Source organism: Neofelis nebulosa, chromosome 13 (assembly GCF_028018385.1).
Source record: "Neofelis nebulosa isolate mNeoNeb1 chromosome 13, mNeoNeb1.pri, whole genome shotgun sequence".
Lineage (NCBI taxonomy): Eukaryota > Metazoa > Chordata > Mammalia > Carnivora > Felidae > Neofelis > Neofelis nebulosa.
The window spans coordinates 78043861-78066144 of NC_080794.1; the positions used below are offsets into that span (position 1 = coordinate 78043861).

The 22284-nt window shown below is 51.1% G+C and overlaps 1 protein-coding gene and 1 long non-coding RNA gene across 5 annotated transcripts in view; one reads left to right on the plus strand and one right to left on the minus strand.

Annotated features, from left to right (window-relative positions):
* Positions 1–13: 13 nt before the first annotated feature.
* Positions 14–21720, plus strand: LOC131493430 (uncharacterized). 3 transcript variants are annotated; one of them, XR_009252666.1, is made up of 4 exons: positions 14–224; positions 592–720; positions 6187–6260; positions 9871–10500. It is a non-coding gene; the product is annotated as an uncharacterized LOC131493430 (long non-coding RNA). The 3 variants fall into 3 exon arrangements; XR_009252665.1 differs by lacking the exons at positions 6187–6260; positions 9871–10500 and adding an exon at positions 20259–21720; XR_009252664.1 differs by lacking the exon at positions 6187–6260 and having other exon boundaries at positions 9871–10495.
* Positions 1236–22284, minus strand: part of HSPA12A (heat shock protein family A (Hsp70) member 12A) — a 166840-nt gene continuing 145791 nt past the window's right edge. For both annotated transcript variants that reach the window (XM_058697886.1, XM_058697887.1), the window contains 6 exons: positions 15433–15604; positions 11530–11616; positions 10889–10993; positions 9628–9886; positions 6481–6584; positions 1236–5345 (listed from right to left, as the gene is read on the minus strand). In XM_058697886.1, coding sequence (XP_058553869.1) covers positions 4708–5345; positions 6481–6584; positions 9628–9886; positions 10889–10993; positions 11530–11616; positions 15433–15604 — 1365 coding nt within the window. In that variant the 3' untranslated portion in view covers positions 1236–4707. The remainder of the gene's footprint in view (positions 5346–6480; positions 6585–9627; positions 9887–10888; positions 10994–11529; positions 11617–15432; positions 15605–22284) is intronic.

The window sequence follows — 22284 nt, forward strand, 5'->3', positions numbered from 1 at the left end:
GGTGGGGGAGGAGGGGCCGGACTCCTGGATGCCCCTCCCCCTTGCTCAACCCTCCCGCCCACGACCTCACCTCGGGCCCACAGGCCAGGGGGCGCGGATGAACACCAGCGGATGCGGGGGATGCCTCCCCTGCTCCAGGCTCAGCGTCGGCCCCCCGTCATGAAATCCAGGGCTTGGCACAGTAAATATTTGGTCTCGGGAGCTGTTCTCCTTTCTCGTTCTCGGTACGTGATCTCCCCCCCAGCTGAGCCCCTCTGGGCTTTGTAACTGGGGAGAGCGCTACGTGTGGGGACCTAGGTCAAAGCTGCCTTTACTGCTGTAGACAGTGGCACCGTCTGGGTTGGGGCCCGGTGGTCTCAATGGGGACTTCCTCCAGGAGTCGGGGCTGTGTGAGGGACTGGCGGGGGGACGGGAAGCAGCCCGGGAGGGGAGGAGAAGCCTACGTGGCTGGAGATTTCCCTTGCCACCCTTGCCCCCCCGGGACAGGTAGGGCTGCAGAAAGGGGCAATGCACCAAAATGAAGGGGGAGGGGTGACAGGGAAGTGGGGGCCACACTCCTTCCTAATCGTCCTTATTTTATGGGAACTAAAGGGAACCTGAGCCTTCATCTCATTGGATGGAAGCCAAGATGCCCACTGTGTGACCCAGACAGAGGGAATGAGGACCTTTACAGACCGCCTGAGAACACCGAAACGTGGCCACCGAAAACACCACTTTCCGGTAAGTTGGTTTGTTGTACAGCATCCCCCAGCCTTCCCTGCCTCTGCTTCCTGGGAGGTGAACTTTAGATGAGGTACCGCTTAAGAAGAATCCATGTAGACCTCCCTCAGCATCCTAGGAGTCCACCGCAGGCTCTCCAGAAGCTTCTAGAGCCAACTCTAGAGGGCGACCCAGACATAGAGCCTGGAATAAAGTCGAGGCTCTAGACACAGCAGCCAGCTTGGCATGCCTGCTAGGATACCAGAGGCCCCCCGGCTCATCTGCCTTCTCTCTGGCTAGACCACTTTCTCTAGGGGCCCACGAACATGGCTGGAGCCAGTCTAGTTGGAATGAAAGTTAATTCCAAAAAAAAAAAAAAAAAAAGCTAAAAGGCTTGCAACATTGAGGACAAGATCTGAAAACCAGTCTCCACTGGAGATGGGGTGGAGGGGGAAGTCAGCGATGATGCATCTATAATTCCATTCACAAATTCATAGTGGGAAAAAAAAAAAAAAAACAACTTGGGCCACACGAGATCCAGAGTTTGGCTTTATTAGACATCCGTGAAGACAGAGTTTGCAGGTACAATCTCGTCAAGTTTGAACAGCTGCAAGTTCTGTGGAGTGTGAATTTATCCTGTAGTGAATGAATGAGACCCCGGTGGCTGATATTTTAGAATGAAATTCCATAGTCCAAGCAGATGAGAGATGTGACCTAACAGACAACGACGTTTATACTAGTCATCCACTTAAGTCATTTCCCAGCATAAATATGCAGCTTGACCACAGCGACGTCATCTCTACAACTGTGAAATTCGATCTTCAACTAATTATGCATTTTGACTCCCGTTTATATTGAGGCATGCGATTCTTTGCCACCCTGGCAATTAACCAGACCTAGACTCTAGAAGCTAAACTTGATCTAAATAACATCCTAGGGGTAGGGCAGGCTCTGTAATCTGGACTCAGTCTCAGTCATCACTCTGCAAAAGTGCCTGTATGTCTCCTGTCTTGCCTATCTTCTATGTCTGTCACTTGTCTGTCATTCAGCATTTATTAATGCCTGCTGTGTACAGAAAGGGCAGTTATAAAGGAAATCTCTGACAGTTTTGCTTCCAAAACATGATCAGATACCAGGGACAGGGACATCTGAGTGACGGTCATGACAACAGGCCTTTTAGAAACTCTCTGAGATTAGAAAACGTGTCGAAGCGTATTCATCCAGTGTTCTTATTCTAGAATATGTCATTCCACGGGCGGGAGGGAGAGGGGGGATGGATTTGGGGATTCCCTTTAATCAGGTCAACTACTGGGGCCAGAAGAAAGTCCAGGAAAGTTATCACCCCCCTCTCCATCACCTATTTGCCAAGAGTGCAAATTTCAACCAACTCACTAAAGAGAAATCATAGACAAGGAGACATGCCTGATGCAAAGGTGGGAAAGCCTTACAGTGGCCAAAAAGGAAGACTCGACTAAATTACTTTCACACTTAATCCAGCAGAAAGGCTGGATTTGTGCACCACTCGATTCCTTGCGTGTAACCCTGTCATCCTGACGGTGCTGCACACGGACCCCACTTTGCCCTCAGGGTGACCGCCCTGCCCCACAAGAAGCCGATAAGCCCTGCGGGGACGCAGAGAGATTTCGTTGGTTTTTCTGCACAGTCCTGTTGCTTATAGAACCAGAATGTCCAGCTCTCAAAGACCGGACAGGAGCATCGATACATTATTATGCTCCTTTAAACATAAACTATGAGCCTTTGGGAAGGATGTAAGTGAGGCAAGGTCTGACGAAGCTGTTGATCCAGCCGTTGTCCCTTTTTCCAGAGTATTCTGACCCTTGGCACCTGTGACTATTGCTTGGCGTTGCATACACGGTCCATAGCTTAGTATCAGTACAGATCGATAAGTAAGCGCAATTAAAAAATAAAGCCATGGAAATGAAAAGGCAGCAATGTCATCAATAAAATTCAAAGAGCATTTTCCTTTTTTTTTTTTTGACAAGAAAAGCACATTGTAGAAATAAAGATTCTGTACAATATTCTAATATTGTATGTACATAAAATTATATTACTTATAACTAAATCAAAAAGTCTTATTTGTAGAGTATGGCTGGCAACATCAAAGAAAGACCCAGAACATTTAGCTTTTGAAGCAGAGCAGGCAGAAGAGAAGCCTAGCAAACACTCCTTGATGCCTGGACACGAGATCCCGCTACTAAGTTATGTGACCAGCGTTCTCCAGTTCGGTGCTTTGTTCGAGTTTCACATTCGAGCAGGGAATTCTGCAGCAGGCCACGTGAACAAGAAGACGTGTTCAAATGACATTGGAAAAGCGGCGTCAAATCTGCATATTGGCGATGGAATAGGTGGGTGAATCCAGCTTGCATTCAAAGTTAGTTCCTTAGCTCATCTTCCGTTCATTCGTTATGCATGCCTCCGGTGATTTAAGATCAGAATGAGTCCCAGCAGACAAGCCAGTGGGTCCCTCGGGCCATTCGCAGGGTGCCTTCCTTCCAACATTCTTCCCTCGCAGGCCCTTCTTGTGAGCGCCAAGAGCGCCACCCCCAAGCCAGGTGGAGCCCCCGCCTCGCTCACAAAGGGCAAAGTGTGAGACCCCAATTCTTCACTTGTCTGTCTGTCAGGGAGCCCCAGACTGGAAGACTGCAGGTGCTGGTGGTCAGGATTTCAGCTTGCAACAAAACCTAAAGTCAGGAGTTCCCGGACTCCCATGGAACCACAGTCCCCGTGGCATCCACTGAAAACGCAGGCGCTGGTCCCCCTCCTCAAGACCCAGCTTCCATTTGTAAAAGGAACAGGCTCCAGGAACCCACTTTTAAGAAGCGGCCAGGCACGAGGGCGATTCACAGGTCAATCTGCTTTGAAAAAGACCTGACTGAATTCATCAAGGACAGATCTAGGAATTCCTTGTAGATACACTTAAAAAAAACTGAAGATTCCAGGGAAACGTTTCATAATGCAGATTCTCTACCCATGTATCACGAGTGTATTCCTCCTGAAATGTGGGACTACGTGGCTGAAACGCTCTGGGAGATGACGGCGAGGAGGGAGTTAGTTTAAAACATGTACGCTTGTCGAGGTGTGCAGCCGTTCCAGATCCTGGGCTTGCTGATGTGAACAACGCAGACTGCAGGCTCCTTTCCTGACACCTGAAGTCTACTAAGGTTAACTCAAATCACTTATGAACCCAGGAGTCAGGATCTGGCATCCGGGGAACGATGTCGCAGCATATGACTCAGGAGAAGTCAGCAGTGCCTTAATGTCCATTTCCCTTAAAGCAAGTCTTCACCTGCTGAAAAGTTAAGGTGTCTGTCCTCCCACTCGCTCAAATCCTAGCCTATTAGCTGGCTATCATTACTCCTCACTGAACCTATTCAGAATTCAAATTACGAGAACCTAAAATAGTGCCCCGCGTGGGCAGTCTTCTCCTACCAGCTAAAAATGCTCCAAGCTCCTGCTGAATCACCACATTCAATCACATGGTGATGACAAGAAATTAACTGCAGATGGGTGGCATTTTATATTGACTGCCATCCCCCAAGAAACGTACAAAGAAAAGTCTCGAATAGATGAAGAATCTCCTCCTGACACAGAGATCTCACGTCCAACCTAGAAAGACAGCGACAAGGCATCCTGAGTCCTGCTTACCGGAGATGCGTTCAAAGCAAGCTGAGTCACAGCTGCAGAAGTGGACCGATTCCCTTGGTGGGTGTGGGTTTCACCACTTTGTACCTATAAAAACGAGCTGCTCTCCCAGGATCCTCAGATTTCTTATTCCCAAACCTCAGTCTCGATTTCCGACAGTTGTTCTGACTCCAGTGTGCCCTCCAAAACCCCTGATTATTTCCAGCCCCGGTGGGTCCCATCTTCCCTGCTGAAATCCAGGTGGGCGATGCTGAGGGTCAAGGACAGGGAAAGAACAGTCAGGGTTGAGGTCAGCAGATGCAGGTGAGCCGGGTCCAAGGGCGGGGCAGGCGGCGGGAGGGCCCGTTAGTAATTTAAGAAGTCAATCCCAACCTTGACGCTCTTCGAGGTGGCTATATCAATGGCTGTGGCCTTGATCTCTGTGTCCCCGAACTGCATGAGGGTCTGGATCTCCCTCCGGGGGGGCACGGCTGTGCCGCCGGTCCCTGTGAGATCCAGGCGGAGGGTACCGCACTTCTTTACCCCCGGGTCGGTGATGAAGCTCACGTCGTCGTGCTCGGAGCTATAGATGTTGATGACGATGACCAGCTGGGAAGGCTTGGCCGGGGTGTAGCTACGCTTGACGAGCTCCCCCAGGGCCACCGACTGGTCGGCCGAGATGAACTTGTCGAAGACATCAGTGCACCAGCGAGTGCCGTCCTTCACCAGCAGCTTCTCGGGGGGGTGCTTGCCTTCCACGTAGCGGTTCAGCACGCCCACCCCGTAGGTGAGGGGCGACCGACGCACCTTGATGACGGTGGGGTCCAGGCCAAAGAGGACGGCGCCCTTGAGGATGGTGAGGCCTACGTCCTGGGGGATGATGATGCGACACTTGTCCCCGAAGGCAGCCTGCACCGCCTGCTGCAGCAGGGGCGCCTCCGCAAAGCCTCCCACCAGGAAGAGGAACTTGACCGTGGACACTTCGGGCTTCTGAAACAGGTCCCCTGAAAGCAAAGAGGAAGGGACAGCACTCTATCACCAAAAGCCAGCTGCTGAGGGGGACTGGTGGCCTAAGAATGCGGCAAATAGACAAAACCGTGTGGCCCCACTGGGGGACAGACAGGTCTGAGCTGGCTGGACAGAATTTTTCTTGAGCTGGTCTTTATTTTATTTTGTTATTATTTTTTAAATTTTATTTTAAGAATTTTTTAATGTTTGTTTATTTTTGAGAGAGAGAGAGAGAGAGTGAGTGGGGGTGGGGCGGAGAGGGGACAGAGGATCTGAGGCAGGCTCTGAGCTGATAGCAGAGAGCCCAACGCGGGGCTCGAACCCACGAAACGTGAGATCATGACCCGAGCCAAAGTTGGATGTTTAACCAACTGGGCCACCCACGTGTCCCTGTAGAGATGGTCTTCAGAAGGGGGTTTGCACACCTATATGCTCAGGGATAAAAACCAAAGCTATTGCTAAGTGGAAACATTTTAACAGCTAGGTGGTGATCATTTCAAGGAATAATTTGTTAGGCATAAATAAATACTCCTGACATTCTCCAAACCTGTGGTCCTGCTAACTAAGTCAAGGCAGGCTGTTATAAAAAGTATTCTTTGGTTTTCAAAGAGGTTCTGATTGAGTCGGTGTGGGGTGGGAAGTGAATGGGGAGCCTGGATACTGAAAAAGGTCCCCGGGGAGTCTACTGTGCGTCCCTGAGGGAGGGCCCCTGAGGGCTAGATTCTGTTGGCTCCCTCCCAGGAGACCTTTCTTTGGTCCACGTAAGTGTGCCCCCTCCCCAGCAAAGATTATGGTTCCCCATGCATCCTGATAAAGCAAAGACTGTGCATTCCCTAGGCCCTGTCACTCCAGGAAAATACTGCTCCAGAGTTCCCGGCTCCCTGACTTTCGAAGCCAAACTCAAGGCCCAGGTGAAGACAGGCTCTGGGCTGCTGTGCGGTACCTGAGGGGAGGGATCTGGAGAGCCTATGCCCAGCAACCTCCCGCATTCATGCCCAGGCCCCGGCCTGTGGCTCCCAGCCCCAGACCCCCTGCCAGTCTGACTTCACATGCTCTAGCTGGTCATGCCAGAAAAGTCAGTCCCCATTCAGCTCTGCCCCACTGAGTGGCCGAGCCCTGGCTCATACTTACGGAGATGCTCAATGATGCTGTCAATGGTTGGCTTGAAAAGGGCATTCATGGCATCCGGACTCATCCTCAGCATCCCCTGCGAGGACCACTTCACAAAATCCACGCTGTGGGGGTGTGGCACAGAGAGAAATGAGAAGTGAGAGTATGGAGGAGACCCAGGCTACTATGCACAGAGATGGCCCCTGACAGAACAGAACAGCTGTCACATTTAAGGGAACTGAAGGGTTTGAAAGTCCTTGGAAATACCTTCGACTGCCACAACCCAGACCCTTAGATGCTCAAAAGCTAAGACATAGCCTCTTGATTTTCTCTTTGCTTTGTGTTGTGGCCAGCCTTCCCTTGGGATAGTGGAAGCCGAAATCTAGTGCAAAAGACAGGGAAAGAAGTGAAGGGGTCTGTCTCGTTTGAATGACCACATTTTATAGGCAAGCGATAGTCGGATTCAAGTCCATTGAAGGCTCATATGATGTGTCCACGGTGCTGCTGCATCTGGCCACAGACCTGTGTGCTCAAGTGCATTTCCTTGAGCCCTGCAGGCACCTGTCCCATGACAGTGAGAAGCCCCGTCCTACCAGGATGCCCCTTTCTCTGTCAAAGGTGCAGCACATCCAGAGCAGAAAGAACACCAGACAAGGAGCCAGGACTGCTGGGCTGCGGGACTTTGGGGCAAGCTGGCCTGCATTTTGTCTGAGCCCCAGTCTCGTGTCTGGAAATCAAGGATAACACAACTCGTCTTACCTTTCTCACAGCGGTTGTCAAGATCAAGTTCAATACCACATCTGTGAAAACACTTTGGAAATTTTCTGGCACTAAAGGAATGCCAGGGACTACACGTCCCCAACCCATCCTCAAGTTTAAAGAAGCCAAGCAAATGGCATCTCTGTCCCTGAAGCGAAGCACACACCAGCTGCTTCCTAGCCTCACATTCTAGGTGCTGCCAGGTCTCCCTGACCAGGCATCTTTCTGTGGCCTCGGCCACAGGACAATGTGGTGTGGCACGGAATGACTCCATGGCTGGCTGTGGCCCGTCTCCCCAGGAGAGCTGACAGGCCGCAGAACTGTGGAGCAGGACTTGGGGTTAGACTCAGAACAGGTGCCTGTGGGGAGGGGGCCAGCAGACAGAGAGAACATGAGCCTAGTCAGAGTCTGGCTAGGGACCTGCTCCAAGGTCAAGAAGACCTACAGTCCTATCCACTTCATTTCCCACTAAATGGAACCTGGGCTTCTTAGAGAAATGGCCGATTGCAGGTCTGGGATGGGGAATATACAAGATGAGCCAGAAGTCAGATCAAAATGTCACATCAACGGGACTCAGGAGCCAACTTAAAGAGGCTCCTACTGGCCAAGATGGGACATTTTGACCATCACTAAGGATATAACTGCCATGGTTTAAAATACGTCAAACATGCCTAAATCCACGAAGCCTTAATAATACCCCCTTCTGCCCCCACAAAAGAAAAAAATGCATTTGTCACTTAGGAGAATGCTAGGAAATCAACAATATTTAACAAAAAATTCATAAATGAAAAGAAAGAACCAAAAATTTGTCCTGTCTTGCCTATGTGAAATGTATTTCAGTGCAATCAAACCATTGAGAAGAGTTTCTCTCTCCAGAAATAGGCTAGCTGACAAATGAAGACAGAGTGAGAGACTAAGGGGCTATCCCTTAACATAACGGACCTAGGCAACTCCCCTCCGTGGCTGCTGACATCATAAAAGAAGCAACAAACAAATAGCATGTGTTCCCTGACTTGATGTGAGAGGAGGACACACTACCACCCATGAGGCAGGTTTGCCAAAAACTCAAACTTGAACCTGACCAGATCTCTAGCTCCGTCTGCCAGTGTGTCAAAAACACCAGGGGACCAAACACGTTATGTGAGCGTACGATAAACAAAAAACCCGGACTGCGGGAAACTCTATGGGACGATCAGCTTTGTCATCTAATAATAAACTGTAAAGAAAACGCAGGAGTGGGTCGCCTGGGTGGCGCAGTCGGTTAAGCGTCCGACTTCAGCCAGGTCACGATCTCGCGGTCCGTGAGTTCGAGCCCCGCGTCAGGCTCTGGCCTGATGGCTCGGAGCCTGGAGCCTGTTTCCGATTCTGTGTCTCCCTCTCTCTCTGCCCCTCCCCCGTTCATGCTCTGTCTCTCTCTGTCCCAAAAATAAATAAAAAACGTTGAAAAAAAAAAATTTAAAAAAAAAAAAAAAAAAAAAAGAAAACGCAGGAGAGGGAACCCATATAGTAAGCGGGACTTAGGGGCCTATCAGATAACCGCTATGGAGAGCCATCTTTTGGATATCCGTGCAAACTGAAAAACATATATAAGGCAGTTGGAAAAATTGTAATGTTAGCTGGGAATTTGAGGATATTGAAGAACTCGTGTCAAGTGTGATCGTGATAACAGCATTATGGTAATGATTTTAAATTTATCTTAGCGATACCTACTGACATATTCATGGATTAGATGATGATCAGATCTGCTTTAAAATACTTGGGAGAACGTGCACGAGGATTTAGACTGGCCAGGAGGTGACAGCTGTTGAAGCTGTGTCATGAGGTTCATTTTGCACAGTGAATGTTTGAAATCTTCTGCTATAAAAAGATTTTTAGAAGCCTGTGATTTTTGTCTATCAATTTTGTCATTCAGCTTTCACACAGCTTCCAAATGTCCATTTTGCAACAAGCTGAGCTACGAACACTTGCCTGTAGCCAAGAGACTCCGAGCCCCGTGGGATTTTGCTCAACAGATATTTACTGAGCACCTCTACGTTGTACCAGGTTCTGTTGTAGATGCTGGGGATACAGCAGAGGCCAAAAACACAAAATTCCCTGCTTTCACAAAGCTTATGGTTATTGGCACATAATAAAAGCTAACACAGAAACAGGAGTTTTCAGGTCCCAGGCATTGTGCTAAGTGTCTAACTTTTGAACTCACTTTATCCTCACGACAACCCTTTGAGGTAAGTGGAATGATCACTTCCATTTTCCAGACGAAAAACTGAGGAACAGAGAAGGTGAGTCACTTGGCCAAGGTCACACAGCTTGTGTGTAGTATTGGAACTCAGAATCCACACCCCCTTCCTCCCTCCCCTCGGTAGGATCCACCCCCTAGAATGGCCTAAGCCAAAGGTGAATTCCACTCACTTGCTCTTCCTCAAGGCGTGCTCCACGCTGTGGCCACGGAACTTCTTGTAGTAGTCGATGAAGGAGAAGGGCAGGGTGATGTTCAGTGGGTTAGTTCGGTCTGGGGCAGCCGCCCTCTTACGAGACTCAAATGCAATCATTAAGTCAACCCAGGCCGCGGGACGCTTGATTTTGAATTGTTCGATAAAATCCTCTCCAAATATTTTACACAGAAGTTTTTCAAATTCATAATCTACTCCTAAGGATCCGTAGGGTCCACCTGAGTCAAGCACAAAATGAGAGCCCGCCGTGTGAAAACTGAATTCAGACTCCGAGAGACATCCTACCCTGCGTTCTTCTCTGAAACACAAAGTCGCACGAACTTGGGCCCAGTGAGCAAACGGACAGCAGCTATGGTTTTTACTTAAGCTTGAAAACCCTCCAGTTCTTCTCATTCCAGGTGGAGAGACTTTCCCCTACAGAATCATTCGTCAACGAGCTTGTTAAAATCAATTATATTTTAAATAAAATTGATACACATAACTAACTAGGAGCATCGCGGTATTCCTACCCGAGAAATCCAGGGACAGGGTCTGGAAAATCAGCAGGCCCACTGAGACCCTGTGATCTATTACTTATTCATCATCCCACCCCCACCAAGGGAGAGAGCCTGTTGCTTGCTTTGGCAACTTTGATCCAAGACCGGGTGTCCCGAGACCTCCCTAGAAAGCTTAACTGTGGCACTAAAACACAGGTGACAAATCAGATGACAATCATATCCTTCCAGAACTTCCAGAAAGAAACTCCCTTGGCCAGGATCTAAAACAGGCTCATTGTGTGCCAAAACCCAAATTGCGGTGGTTTGTGTTTTAAAACTTTTTTTTTTTTAATGTTTATTTACTTTTGAGACAGAGAGAGACAGAGCATGAGTGGGGGACGGGCAGAGAGAGAGGGAGACCCAGAATCGGAAGCAGGCTCCAGGCTCTGAGCAGTCAGCACAGAGCCTGACGCGGGGCTCGAACCCACGGACCGTGAGATCATGACCTGAGCCGAAGTCGGATGCTCGACCGACTGAGCCCCCCAGGCGCCCCTATGGTGGTTTGTGTTTTGAAGAGCATTTAACTGCATCTTGCTCTCCGGCCCCACACGGGCATCTGGGTATCGTACCCCTCGGGGCCTGGAATCCCACGTGCAGACAGCAGTGAGAGAACAAAATAGCAAGAGAAATCGGACAGGAGAGAAACAGCTCAGGAAGGAGAAAATCGGCCATGCCGGGGCTCACCTGTTGCTTTATACAGTTCTTTAAGGTGTCCCTCCGGTAGCCGTATCTGATGGACAGTCAGGTCGACGGTGCCACCGCCACTGTCCACAACCACGTACTTGTCACCTGGTTAAAAACATCCACCCTTTACATAGGCCGCTGGTCAGCCCCATCCTGAAACAAGCTGGGGGGTGATGACTCGGCACACCCAGCTAAACTCACGGCAGCGCTTCTCATTAATACAGCGGTGTCGCTGATGGGCCGCTTGGCAAGTTATTCCCTACGGAAGGGACCGGGGTAGTGTCTGCCCAGCAGTGCCGGTGAGCATGGCGATAAAGAACCCAGACGAGCGAATCTTTAAAGCTGCTGCAGACCTGGCAGGCACGAGTGGACAATGTCCTGCCATCGCATGACCTGCTGTTTAACCCAAGACTTACTCTGGAACTGGGGAGCTCCAGTTCCTGCTTTTCTTCGGAAGAGTCTGTATGGTTTTGTAACATGCAAACTTACAGGCCCCAAAAAGTTCTCCTTGGCACAGTGGTCTTTAAAACCAACCGATTTTGAACGTTTTCCAGAAATGCAAAAGGAGCAAACAGGAATGCATTTTTGCCAGCAGCCCAAAACGCATCCAGCAAGGGGCAAAGGACGTTCAAGGACGCTACCTTCCTCCAGCTCGGACCAGATCTCTCCTATGACATTCTCCACCAAAAAGGTCCGACTCTGCCGATTACGCCGTATGTGCTCCTTAGCTAGTGGCCGACAGAAAGAAAAGGATGGGTGAGAAAGCATGAAAAGGCTGGCAGTCATCTGCAGTCAACGGAGGCAACAGCGTGAGGTTTAGGGAGGGAACGTGTAGCGATACTTGACCAAAATGATTACATAAACACAACGCTGGGAACCTCAGAGCCAGACCATTTTCACCAGCGTCTGTCTATTCACTGCATGGCAGCTGGGCCTGTACCCTGCTGGAAGGCTCACCCTGGAGAAGCCCTTCCCCCCCAGTGACACTTTCCGGGGTAAAGGGTTAATAAATCAACCAAATTCCTGGCCTTGCTGTCCCAGGGAGGAACGTGTCTGCCAAGAAGCTTGCAGTGCACTTGGTTAAATAATTTCACCTCAAGGAACTCTGTCTGCTGCAAGGAATGTCGGGTATGTTTTCCTAATCTGGATGCTGGATAAACTGCATGGAAGCCATTTCCCCGACCTGGGTGAAGCCAATGTGCTCTTCCGCCACCAGGTGGCGCTTCAAGGTGGCCCATCCAAACCTAGCAAAGCCCTGGCCACCTTTTTCCTAACCCTGGGGAACGACATGGCTGTGGCCCCGGGGCACTGAGGGGCTGTGACGCCTTGGGTGGGGTCACTGCATCCCTCACAGGCCCCCCCACCGACAGCTCTGTGAGGCAGACAAGGCACAAATCATCATCCTTCTGTTCAGAGGAGGAAACCAGGTCAGACAAGGTTAAGGGACTTGCAGTTCCCACGACTCTGTCTTGCAGCTCAAAATCAACCCTTGGGCCATGGACCCTCATGCCTTTGAGATTTAACGATTTACACTGAAATCTGAAAAAGCAGAATACGACTGTTAGGAGATGGGAAAGGGGCCGCGAGAGGGTAGCTGGGAACCAGCAGGGCACAGCCGAGGTGGGAAGTGGGGCAAATCATTTAACCCCTCTGGGCCTCACCTTCCCCATCCATAAAATGGGGATAATAACACTTGGCCTCAGTTCCTCACCAGCAGAGCAGGGACTGGTTCTCCGATTTTTCCTCAGCACCCAATGTGACACCCAGCACACAGTAGGTGATAAGGAAGGCAAAGCACCAAGTATGAGACCTGCTACCCAAGAAATGGCCACTACAGTGAACAACTTAGAGCAACCCCCAACCTCGCCCCCCACCAATTTTTCCCGTCCCTAAACTGGTGCTGCCGACTTCGAAGTGCCTTATAAATCCGTCTGTTGTTAGTTATCCAATTAAGGACCCTTGACCCTCTAGCCTCTTCTAGCAAGGAGCACTGTGTTTGCAAAACAGTGTCTTCCCTGGGGATTAGAATGGCAAGTGCCTGTCAGCTCTGAATTCCTTGGGCCTTGGAGTACAGTGGTGAGGCCCTCGGATCAAAGAGTCCCTGCAGACCTGGGAGGGATCCCCAAACTCCTGTCCCCAGCACTGGCTCCTCATGAACTTCTATCGCGGACCTTGTTGGGGGCATTTGGTTTGCTAAAACAATCTAGACGGCTAACAAATGGCAGTCCTAAAAAATGACCAAGCAAGGGGCGCCTGGGTGGCTCAGTCGGTTAAGCGTCCGACTTCGGCTCAGGTCATGATCTCACGGTTTGTGAGTTCAAGCCCTGCGTCGGGCTCTGTGCTGACAGCTCAGAGCCTGGAACCTGTTTCAGATTCTGTGCCTCCCTCTCTCTCTGCCCCTCCCCTGCTCACAGTCTGTTTCTCTCTCTCTCTCAAAAATAAACAGTAAAAAAAAAAAAAAAAAAAGACCAAGCAAGACTAATAAAACATATTCTGAGCTCTCAAAAACATTATCACACTTTGGGGCAAATTAAGCCCAACATTAAGAAAAATATATCCTTTACTGATCTCATGAAATCCTTTTGGCGCAAAATAACGCTAACAGCAACCCTGCGGTGCTGGGGGCACAGTGGCATTCCCATTCCCGTCAGTAGTGTCCACAGGGCGCCCATCACGAAGGAGCATCAGAGAGCAGAGAACAGCCCAGGAGGGCTCAGGGCCTTAATGCCATCCAGGGTACTCCTGATTAAGTGCTCTGCCAGGCCTCCCCAGGCAGCACCCCTTCCTTCTGGGAGACAGACCAACTGTAAAACAAGGCTGAGAGAGAACCCCTGCGTCACTGCCCCTCTGAGGGGTGGTGGCCAACAATTTGAGGATTTCAAAAACCAAAAAGACCCTCTGAGCACAAGACAAGAGCAAATCCCACAAGGCACAGGACACAGACACAGTGTGGGGTGGACAGGCCACGTTAAAGGAAAGGGAACCAAAACCTGAGCCCTCGGGGAAGGCAAGCATTCAAAACCAGTTTCCCCTTCAATGCGAATGTTACACTTCAGAAGCATTAGGAGCCGCACTACAATTAGCTAATTCTGACGTGAATTTTTGTTTATGAACCGGCAGGAAGTAGCATGTAAGATATGAAGCCCAGTCAGTCATGCATCTCTTTTCCAATTACAATGATGAAGACGAAAATTTAATTAAATAGGCTGTGCTGAGTATGTAACATGTTAACACATTTGACTTAGTTAGCAGTAAGGCCAGCCACGGCATGCCTCGGTGGAGGCTGAGCATTGCCCAGAAAAAGCAAATCGAGCCCTCAGAGTCAAAGGAGAGCCTGCTTGCTTCTGTTCCGGGTGAATCAGGTCTGAGGTGTTAGCACTTAGCCCCGGCAGCCTGAGACAGCAGCCTGGGGACCAAGGGAATGCCTGGCCATTGTCTCGTGGCTGAGGTTCACAGACTCCTCCATCTTGGGTTGAAAATGCAGAGTGGTGGCCTCTGGGGCAGAGTGGCCCCCATGAAGAGGAAGAGGAGAGTTCTGGAGGAGAGGACCCAGGGCCTGGGCAGGAATGCACACCTGCAAAGGCTGAGCCAGGGCCCCAGCGCCTCGGGCAGCACAGAGACAGGCTTTGGGTGTGGGGAGCAAGGAAAACTTGGAACCAGGCTGTAGGGGGCAATGGGCCGCAGTTCTAGCTAACGTTCTCCCTCTCCTCCTCCCTTCCAGGGCCTTCCAGGATGGGGTGGGCATAGGTGATGGGTGGGTTTCTGCCCTCGAGGCCCTGACCTGGAAACGGCACTCACAGCGCTCTGATTAGTGCCTGAACTCACTCACCTCGGTGGCTCTGACCCTGACCTAGGATGTCTGAAAACTCTGTGGCCCTGGACAGACTCACAGAGCCCTGGATACCAGGGAAAACAGTTCTTAGGACCAAGAATGTGACCAACTGGCACACAAGTAACTACTAAAGAGAAAAAGTTCCTTAATACCCATCCTGGATCTCCCTAGGCGGTACTCCTTCCCACAGCTACGTGAGCACCAGTGGGGTCAGGAAGCCTCCGCCCCTTTCATCCGTATTTTAAACTCTCGCCAGGTTCACGGTTAAGACACATAATGAGCTCATCACACACGAAGCGGCCCCAGTGAGTGAGTCAGCAATAACTCAACAGCCTTAATGGGGGAATTAATAACAGGCCAAGTGGGATTAGATTAAGAATCAGTTAATAAACAAGAAAAATTAAAAGCCTAGTAAAATGTAAAACCAGGAGCTGCTCTGGGGCCATCTCTCCGGTTCTTGGAGAGAAGCACCCTTCCCACGCCTGAGGCACACGTGTGGGAGGTGATGAACCGGGGTGACCACTGCGGAGTTTACAAGGGGCCCTGGAGGGGTCCCGGAGGGGGCGCTGAGAACAGACGTGCTCACAGCCGACGCCTCTGGGAACATCTCGGTTCTTCATTACCGCGCTAAAGGCCTTAAATAATCAGGGCCCAAAACATGCAGGGTTGGGATGGGAGAGAGCGGGGAGGGGAGAGAGAGAGCAGGAGGTACCCTGTGCAAACCCAGCTCCCACTGTGTCACTGGAGCTGTACCCGTTGACCGCGGCCTTGCTGCTCAGCTCGATCATCTGGTGCAGCCGCAGCTTCCGGCAGTAGATGGAGGCCGCCTCGGGCTCCAAGGCAATGATGAGCTGCTCCGAGTTGTCCGGGGAGGCCAGGCCTGCCTGGAAGACAGAGGCAGAGGCTGGGACCCAGGCTCCCCAGGCAGTATCACTCTGAGGACACTCACCTTGCACCTACACCCCCAAGGAAGGGACAGCCATGCTCTGCTTGCTTAATTCCCTCCATAGATCTCTGCAGCGCTATCGATCAGGGGTGACTGGGTGCTGGGCCCCAAGCCAGGCACCCAAACACTGCGGAGTGGACAAAGAAAACGTATGAGTGCTTCTGGGAAATGCAGGGCTCTCCGGGTCATGGGGCCTCTTACATTTGGGACTTGCTTGGCCCAGAAGTGAGATGCATGAAGGGGGAAAGGCCCCAAAGCTCTGTAAACCACCAGAAGATGGAAGGCAGGTAGTCTGTTTCTGGTTACAATGGGCCAGGTGGTCTAAGAGCAAACCCCGAAATTTGGTGGCCTAGGAAACAATGGACCATGGTTGGGCCTCAGCCATGCACGCATTTGATTTGGCTGTATGGGAATCAGACATGACTTTAGCACACTAGGACTCCAGGGCTCTGGGAGAAAGCCCTCCTGAAATCCCACGTAGTCTCACGTTTTCTAGAATATGGGTCAAAAGGCAGCTGGCAGTTATTTTACTCAAAGCCTTTACCCCTTTAATAGCTGAAATGCTTTTGCTCTGTGACATCTGGCTTGTTCCAGTCACAGACCCTTACAAGAGCCAGCCAGGAGGCTCCAGGAGCACTCTTCTGAGGGCACTCAGAGAAATGAGCCTGGCGTGGCCTTTGACACGTTCCTGCCCACCTCCTGTGGCCTTGAACTGGAGCGAGAGGCCTCACTTGCTTGTTGGAGCTGTTCAGGCCCAAGGGGTCCTGGTTACCAGCAAGACGGACCAGAGAAGCGCTCTTCGGCCGTTACCACTGTTTGCTTTCTGTGCTGCCGCTTCCTAGGGAACCTCGGGATGCTGCCCTTGTGCCCTAGCCACTTTGGAGAAGACCCCAGGTCTACACCAGACCCATAAGGTTTAGTGACTCAACCTGTAGATCAGGGATGGAAGGTCTAATGCCACATATGCATATGACCTCTCACCAGGAGGAGCCGGCCTAGACTCACAGAGGGAAGGGGCTTAGCAGGTTCAATTATTGTACAAGGAGATGGGGGGGGGGGGGTCAGGTTAGAATATCAGAAATGCTAAAAGGGCCGTCTTGGCCTTTTGTCCAATGTCTTCACTTTATTTTTTTTTACTCTTTTTTTTAACGTTTATTTATTTTTGAGAGAGAGAAGGAGAAACAGCATGAGCAAGGAAGGGGCAGAGAGAGAGGGAGACACAGAATCCGAAGCAGGCTCCAGGCTCCGAGCTGTCAGCACAGAGCCCTACACGAGGCTCAAACTCACCAACCACACATGAAATCATGACCTGAGCTGAAGTCGGAGGCTTAACCAACTGAGCCACCCAGGCGCCCCTAACGTCTTCACTTTATGCAGAAAGAAACCAAGGCTCAGAGAAGTGGAATGATCGACTGTCCCGGGTTTCCCGGGACATGAAAGCTGCCGGGCGGTCTTAGGCTCAAATGCGGCCGAGCAGGCCTAGGCCCACTCTTGGGCCTTGCGGACCGGCTCCTTTATTTTGGTTCTTGGCTCTCCTGCTTTCGGTAACTCCAGGTACTGGTGTGGGACGCAGGCCTTTGGCCTTGAATAAAACTTCCCAGGTGTCTCTACTGTTCCTCCTTCAACTGGTTTAAAGGCACAATCTCTTGACCCATTTACTCCGGAACAGCACTACGTGGCATGTTACCTCTACTCAGTCGATTCTCCATAATAACCATACCCCAAATGAACCAATTAATTGTGTCCTAATGAGACACCATTGGCAGGCAGGTGACTTAAATCTCCCCCCTCCCGACATCAAATGCCTCACGAGTGGTAGAACCCCTTCTGGCAGAGCGACTCTACAAAACCTACACCATCCACAGAAAAACTGCCTCCTTACTGCCCTGTGCCCTCGGCTGTGGCCAACCACACTGGGGGCATCTGCGCCCATCAGTTTGGTCCCTTGGGTTGAAGAAGCCCAGTGTGCCCCTCAGTCAACAGGCCACTGACCCGGGTGCATCACAAGGTTTCCCACTGCTCCCCACTCAAGGGACTAGAAGTCCCACCCCCCAGCCTCACTTTCCCTCAGGGTCACATTAGGCACCCTTAACACCAAGACAGCTGAAGGCTGCAGCGCCCAGTGACAGAGGACAAGGGCTACACACCTACGTGTCACCAGGAAAGTTGCAACCTCTGCACCTCAATCCCCAGGGTCCCAGAAGAAATCCAAAATAAAACCAGGAAGAGCCCCCTTCTAAAGGACTGCTCTCGAAGACTGACTTCACCACCTGGCTGGGTTTGTAAAGTCAAGGGCCTCCTAGAACAGAAACGGACAGGTCCAGCCTCCACAAAACGGGATGAAGAAGGGAAAACTAACTACAAAGAAACAACTAGGCCTAAATGTTTAAGGCACTCTTTCAAAGTTCAGAAGGGAAAACAGCCTGGGAGAAGGGGTGGGGGGAGGGGAGCACCAGTGCCCTGCCCCAGGGTGGCGGCAAGGAGGAAGGTCTCGCTAGGGCCTTGTGTCCCACTGGGATGTCAAGCGGCCAGGCAGTCTCCATGGGGCCAAGAAAAGCTGCGGGAGCCTGGACTTGGCAGTGGGGGGACAAGGGGGGAAAATAAGAAAAACGAGATGCCTTCATTCCTCTCCACACCTTCCTTGAAACTGTGAGCGGCCCCTGTGATTTACAGTGAAGCATCCATACAGAAAACCGAATCAAAAAGTCCAGGGGGGAGGGGTGCCTGGGTGGCTCGGTTGGTTAAGCATCTGACTTCGGCTCGGGTCATGATCTCGTGGTCAGTGGGTTCGAGCCCCGCATCGGGCTCTGTGCTGACAGCCTGGAGCCTGCTTCGGATCCTGTGTCTCCCTCTCTCTCTCTTTCAAATATAAGTGAACGTTGAAGGAAAGAAAAAAAAAAAAAAAGTCATCCAGGAGAACAAAGAGCCTGGAGTCTAGTCATACAACTTGAGGTGCCCGAGTGTACCCGGTGTGTGACTTACACAATCCAGGTTCCCCCTGGGATGATGCTCCCACATCCTGAACACACGGAAGACACACAGACTGCCCCACACTTCCCAGAACAGCATAGCTGCACCCCTCAGGGGAGGCCTTTCATCTGTCCCTCCCCAGCTGGGCTGGCCTTGGCTCTACAGCAAAAGCTTTGACCCATTTCCACAGAAGGTTCCCCACGGCACCCAGGAGAGGACACAGGTGGGAAGCAGAAGTGCAGAGGACCCCAAAGCAGAGCGAGAGGAAAAGGTAATATTGGCAAGAGGCCCAGGACAAGTAACCACACTCCTGTGCTCAAGCTCAGTGCCCATCCTGCTCCCCAGAGAGAGTGAGAGGCCGTGTCCCCACCAGCAACCCCCACGGGGGCCACAGTGGCGAGCTGCAGGGTTGAGGCAACAGGAGGCGGCTGGCACTGCCAGATGCCATCTCCCCAGGAGGGGTCCCCAAGCAGCCTGTGGACTCCAAGAAAAAGAAGAGATACAGAAGGATCTTCCAGATTCTGAAAAACCTGGATGTCTTTATCTCCTGGCAGGACGCCTGGAGGGTGGGCTTCAGTTTCTGGGGTTTATATAAACCCCTGCAGTCATTCTCAGCAGCAGCCCTCAACCTGGCACCTGTCAGGAGACCTGGGCTCAGGCCCAGGTCAACCAGAGCAGGGGAAACGCTCACTGCCTTTGCTACTTCCGCCTCTGGAGCTGGTCCCTTGCAGCTGCTGTTCCAGCAGAACTCTGTCTCCACTGGGCCCCGGCTGGCCTAGCAACTAGCATATTCTGTCTCCAACTACAGATCATGCAGAGGTAGCGAGCCTCTCCTGCAAGATGCTACGTTTTCTAAGGGCAGCAGCAAGGCCTTCTTGCCCCACCGCACACAGTAGGCGCTCAGGGGGTAGCTGCTGCTGAATGAATGAATGTATGTCCCGCCAGCCAGGCTTCATTCTGTGATTTCCTGGCCCTTGTCTCCAGGTAAGTGAATGGGAGCCTTCTGCTGATGTGACCCGGGATTCTAGAAAAAGAAAGTGTCTGAGCCAAGAGTGCACCCTCCCATTTGACTCCCGCACGAATCTGGGGTGGCAGGACCGCCGCTGTAGTCGTTCTTAGAGCACTGCTTCCTGGTCATGAGCCCTACCTGGGAGGAACAGGTGTGTGGAAAAAACCATGCACGAGGGGGCCCAGGACATGGGTGTTTGCACTGACTGCTCTTCCGTTCAGCCCCGCCGTGAGCCAGGACAACCCGCCAGGGACTGACCATGTGCACGGCCGTGGAGGATGGCCGGACCAGGCGGCTGCCCTGCTGGTCTCACGTCAAGCTGCACGGGCTCCAGCCGCACCCCTTCCGGGTGTCATGGGCTGTCGCTGTTGGTTTTTTTCCCCGATGTGATTATTTTTCACTGCAGTTTGTTCAAGGAAAGGAAGCCAGCGCAAGCTGTAACCCCGTGTTAAGTGAGCTCATCGTACGTAAGGGACCGCCTTTTATTTGACAGGCTGCCGGAACCCACTAGCGTCATGCATTTTTCAGGCAAAATGCCTCTAGAAATCAGCTGGACTATTTCCTATGCGTGATGACTATCCCTCAAGACTCAGTGAACTCTTTCCTATTCTAGGTCTTTTCTGAAGGCCTCAGCAGAGGAATCAGCTGTTCCTCCTGTTACCATCTGTTCATGGAATGCTCTTAGAGAGTCTAAAGGTGTCCTGAGGCTGCGAATTATAAAAGATAGAGATTTAACCCACTTTTTCGACAAGCATTTGACACAAGAGGAGTTTTGGGCGTTTCACAGATAAAACGGTATCCATAGAGTGCTCTGCAGTCCCCCACCAACCCCAGCACTGAATCACAGACTTCTGAGCGGAGGCCCCAGGACCGTCCATCCACGATGCTGCGCAGAGCCTCATCACCTACTCTGCATCCGGGCCTCTTACCCCTCCGCCCAGGCCAGTGGAGGGGTGAAGCACAGCCCCCACGGGACTGTGCCATGAACTCGGGCTCAGCATGAAGGAGGGACTCCGATTCCTGCATGCAAGCAGGGTAGATGTGACCAGTTGTCCAGCTGCCCTGACGGAGCACCATTCTGCCTCATCCCTCCAGCCCTCCACCTGCAGCCAGGCTGGTGGGCAGCACTTTGGCTGAAAGGTTGGGTGGGCATTCTCAGATCTCAGAAGCTGGGTGGCCAAGAACTGTGGTGTTTGCTCATGTTCTGTATTAGCGTTCTCCAGAGAAACAGAACCAGTAGGATCTTTGTAAGCATAGAAAGAGATTTTTCATAAAGAATTGGCTCACACAATTATGGAGACTGACAAGCCCCAAGGTCTACAGTCAGCAAGCTGGAGAACCATGGGAGCTGATGATATAGTTCCCTTGCCAGGAGGCTGAAGACCCAGGAAGAGCTGATGTTTCAGTTTGAGTCCAAAGGCGGGGGAAAAAAAACAAAAAACAAAAAACAAAACAAAAAAACAATGTTCCAATCTGAAGGCAGGCAGGCAGGCAGGAGGGTTTCCTTCTTATTCTAGGGAGTTTTTGTTTCAGTCAGGTCTTCAACTGATTGGATGAGGCCCACCCATCCTACAAAGGGCGATCTACTTTATTTAGTCAGTCAATTTAAATGTTAATCTCATTCAAAAATACCCTCACAGCAACAGTCAGAATGATGTCTGACCAAACGTGGCAGTTTACATATCTGGTCAAGTTTACACATAAAATTAACTATCGTAGGTACACATTTTTCTTATTCTATAAAATTAATGGAGGATAAGAAGAGAGAACTGGAGAGATGCCAATTTTGGCCACACTTCATTTCCATTTTGTCATGGGGACTCTTCCAGAAGACAGGCTAAAGACACCATAGACTAGTTGGCAAAGCAGTTGTGCCCCTTTAACACCCTCCGCCCCGCTTCCCAAAGTACAAAAGGCTTCACTGACCCACTCAGCTGTGAGCCACTTGAGAGCGGGGCCTTTATCCTAGTCATACAGGATATGACTCCAGTGTCGACCACGTCCCATCACACAGAAGTCCTCCAGTATGGATTTAATGAATAAATGAATGAGTTAACAAAGAATGATTGAATGGCCCCTGCCATCTTGAAATCCATTCAGTGACTTTAAACTGTAATTCTTTAAATTTTTCTTTTAATGTTTATTTTTTGAGAGAGAGAGAGAGAGAGAGAGAGAGAGAGAGAGAGAAAGAGAGACAGAGCACGGGCAGGGAAGGGGCAGAGAGAGAGGGAGACACAGAATCCGAAGCAGGCTCCAGGCTCCGAGCTGTCAGCACAGAGCCCGACGCGGGTCCAACTCATGGACCGTGAGATCATGACCTGAGCCGAAGTCGGACGCATACCTGACTGAGCCACCCAGGTGCCCCTAAACTGTCATTCTTTAAAAAGAATTACACAGAGCCAAAGATTAAGAGGCACACACGCTGCACCGGACAGAAGTTAGCCAGCATCCAAAGGATAGGCCTGTCTACAGTGGGTCTCTGGGCTTCAGAAAGAAAATTCCCCACGTCCATAAACCCGGTCACATTCACCCCTCTGAGGAGCTGCTTATCTATCATCTACCCTCTGAGGTGCCATTTTGATTCTGCCAAACCCTGGCGGGCACCGCACCCCCAAGTGCCTGGTTTCCTTCCCACTGGG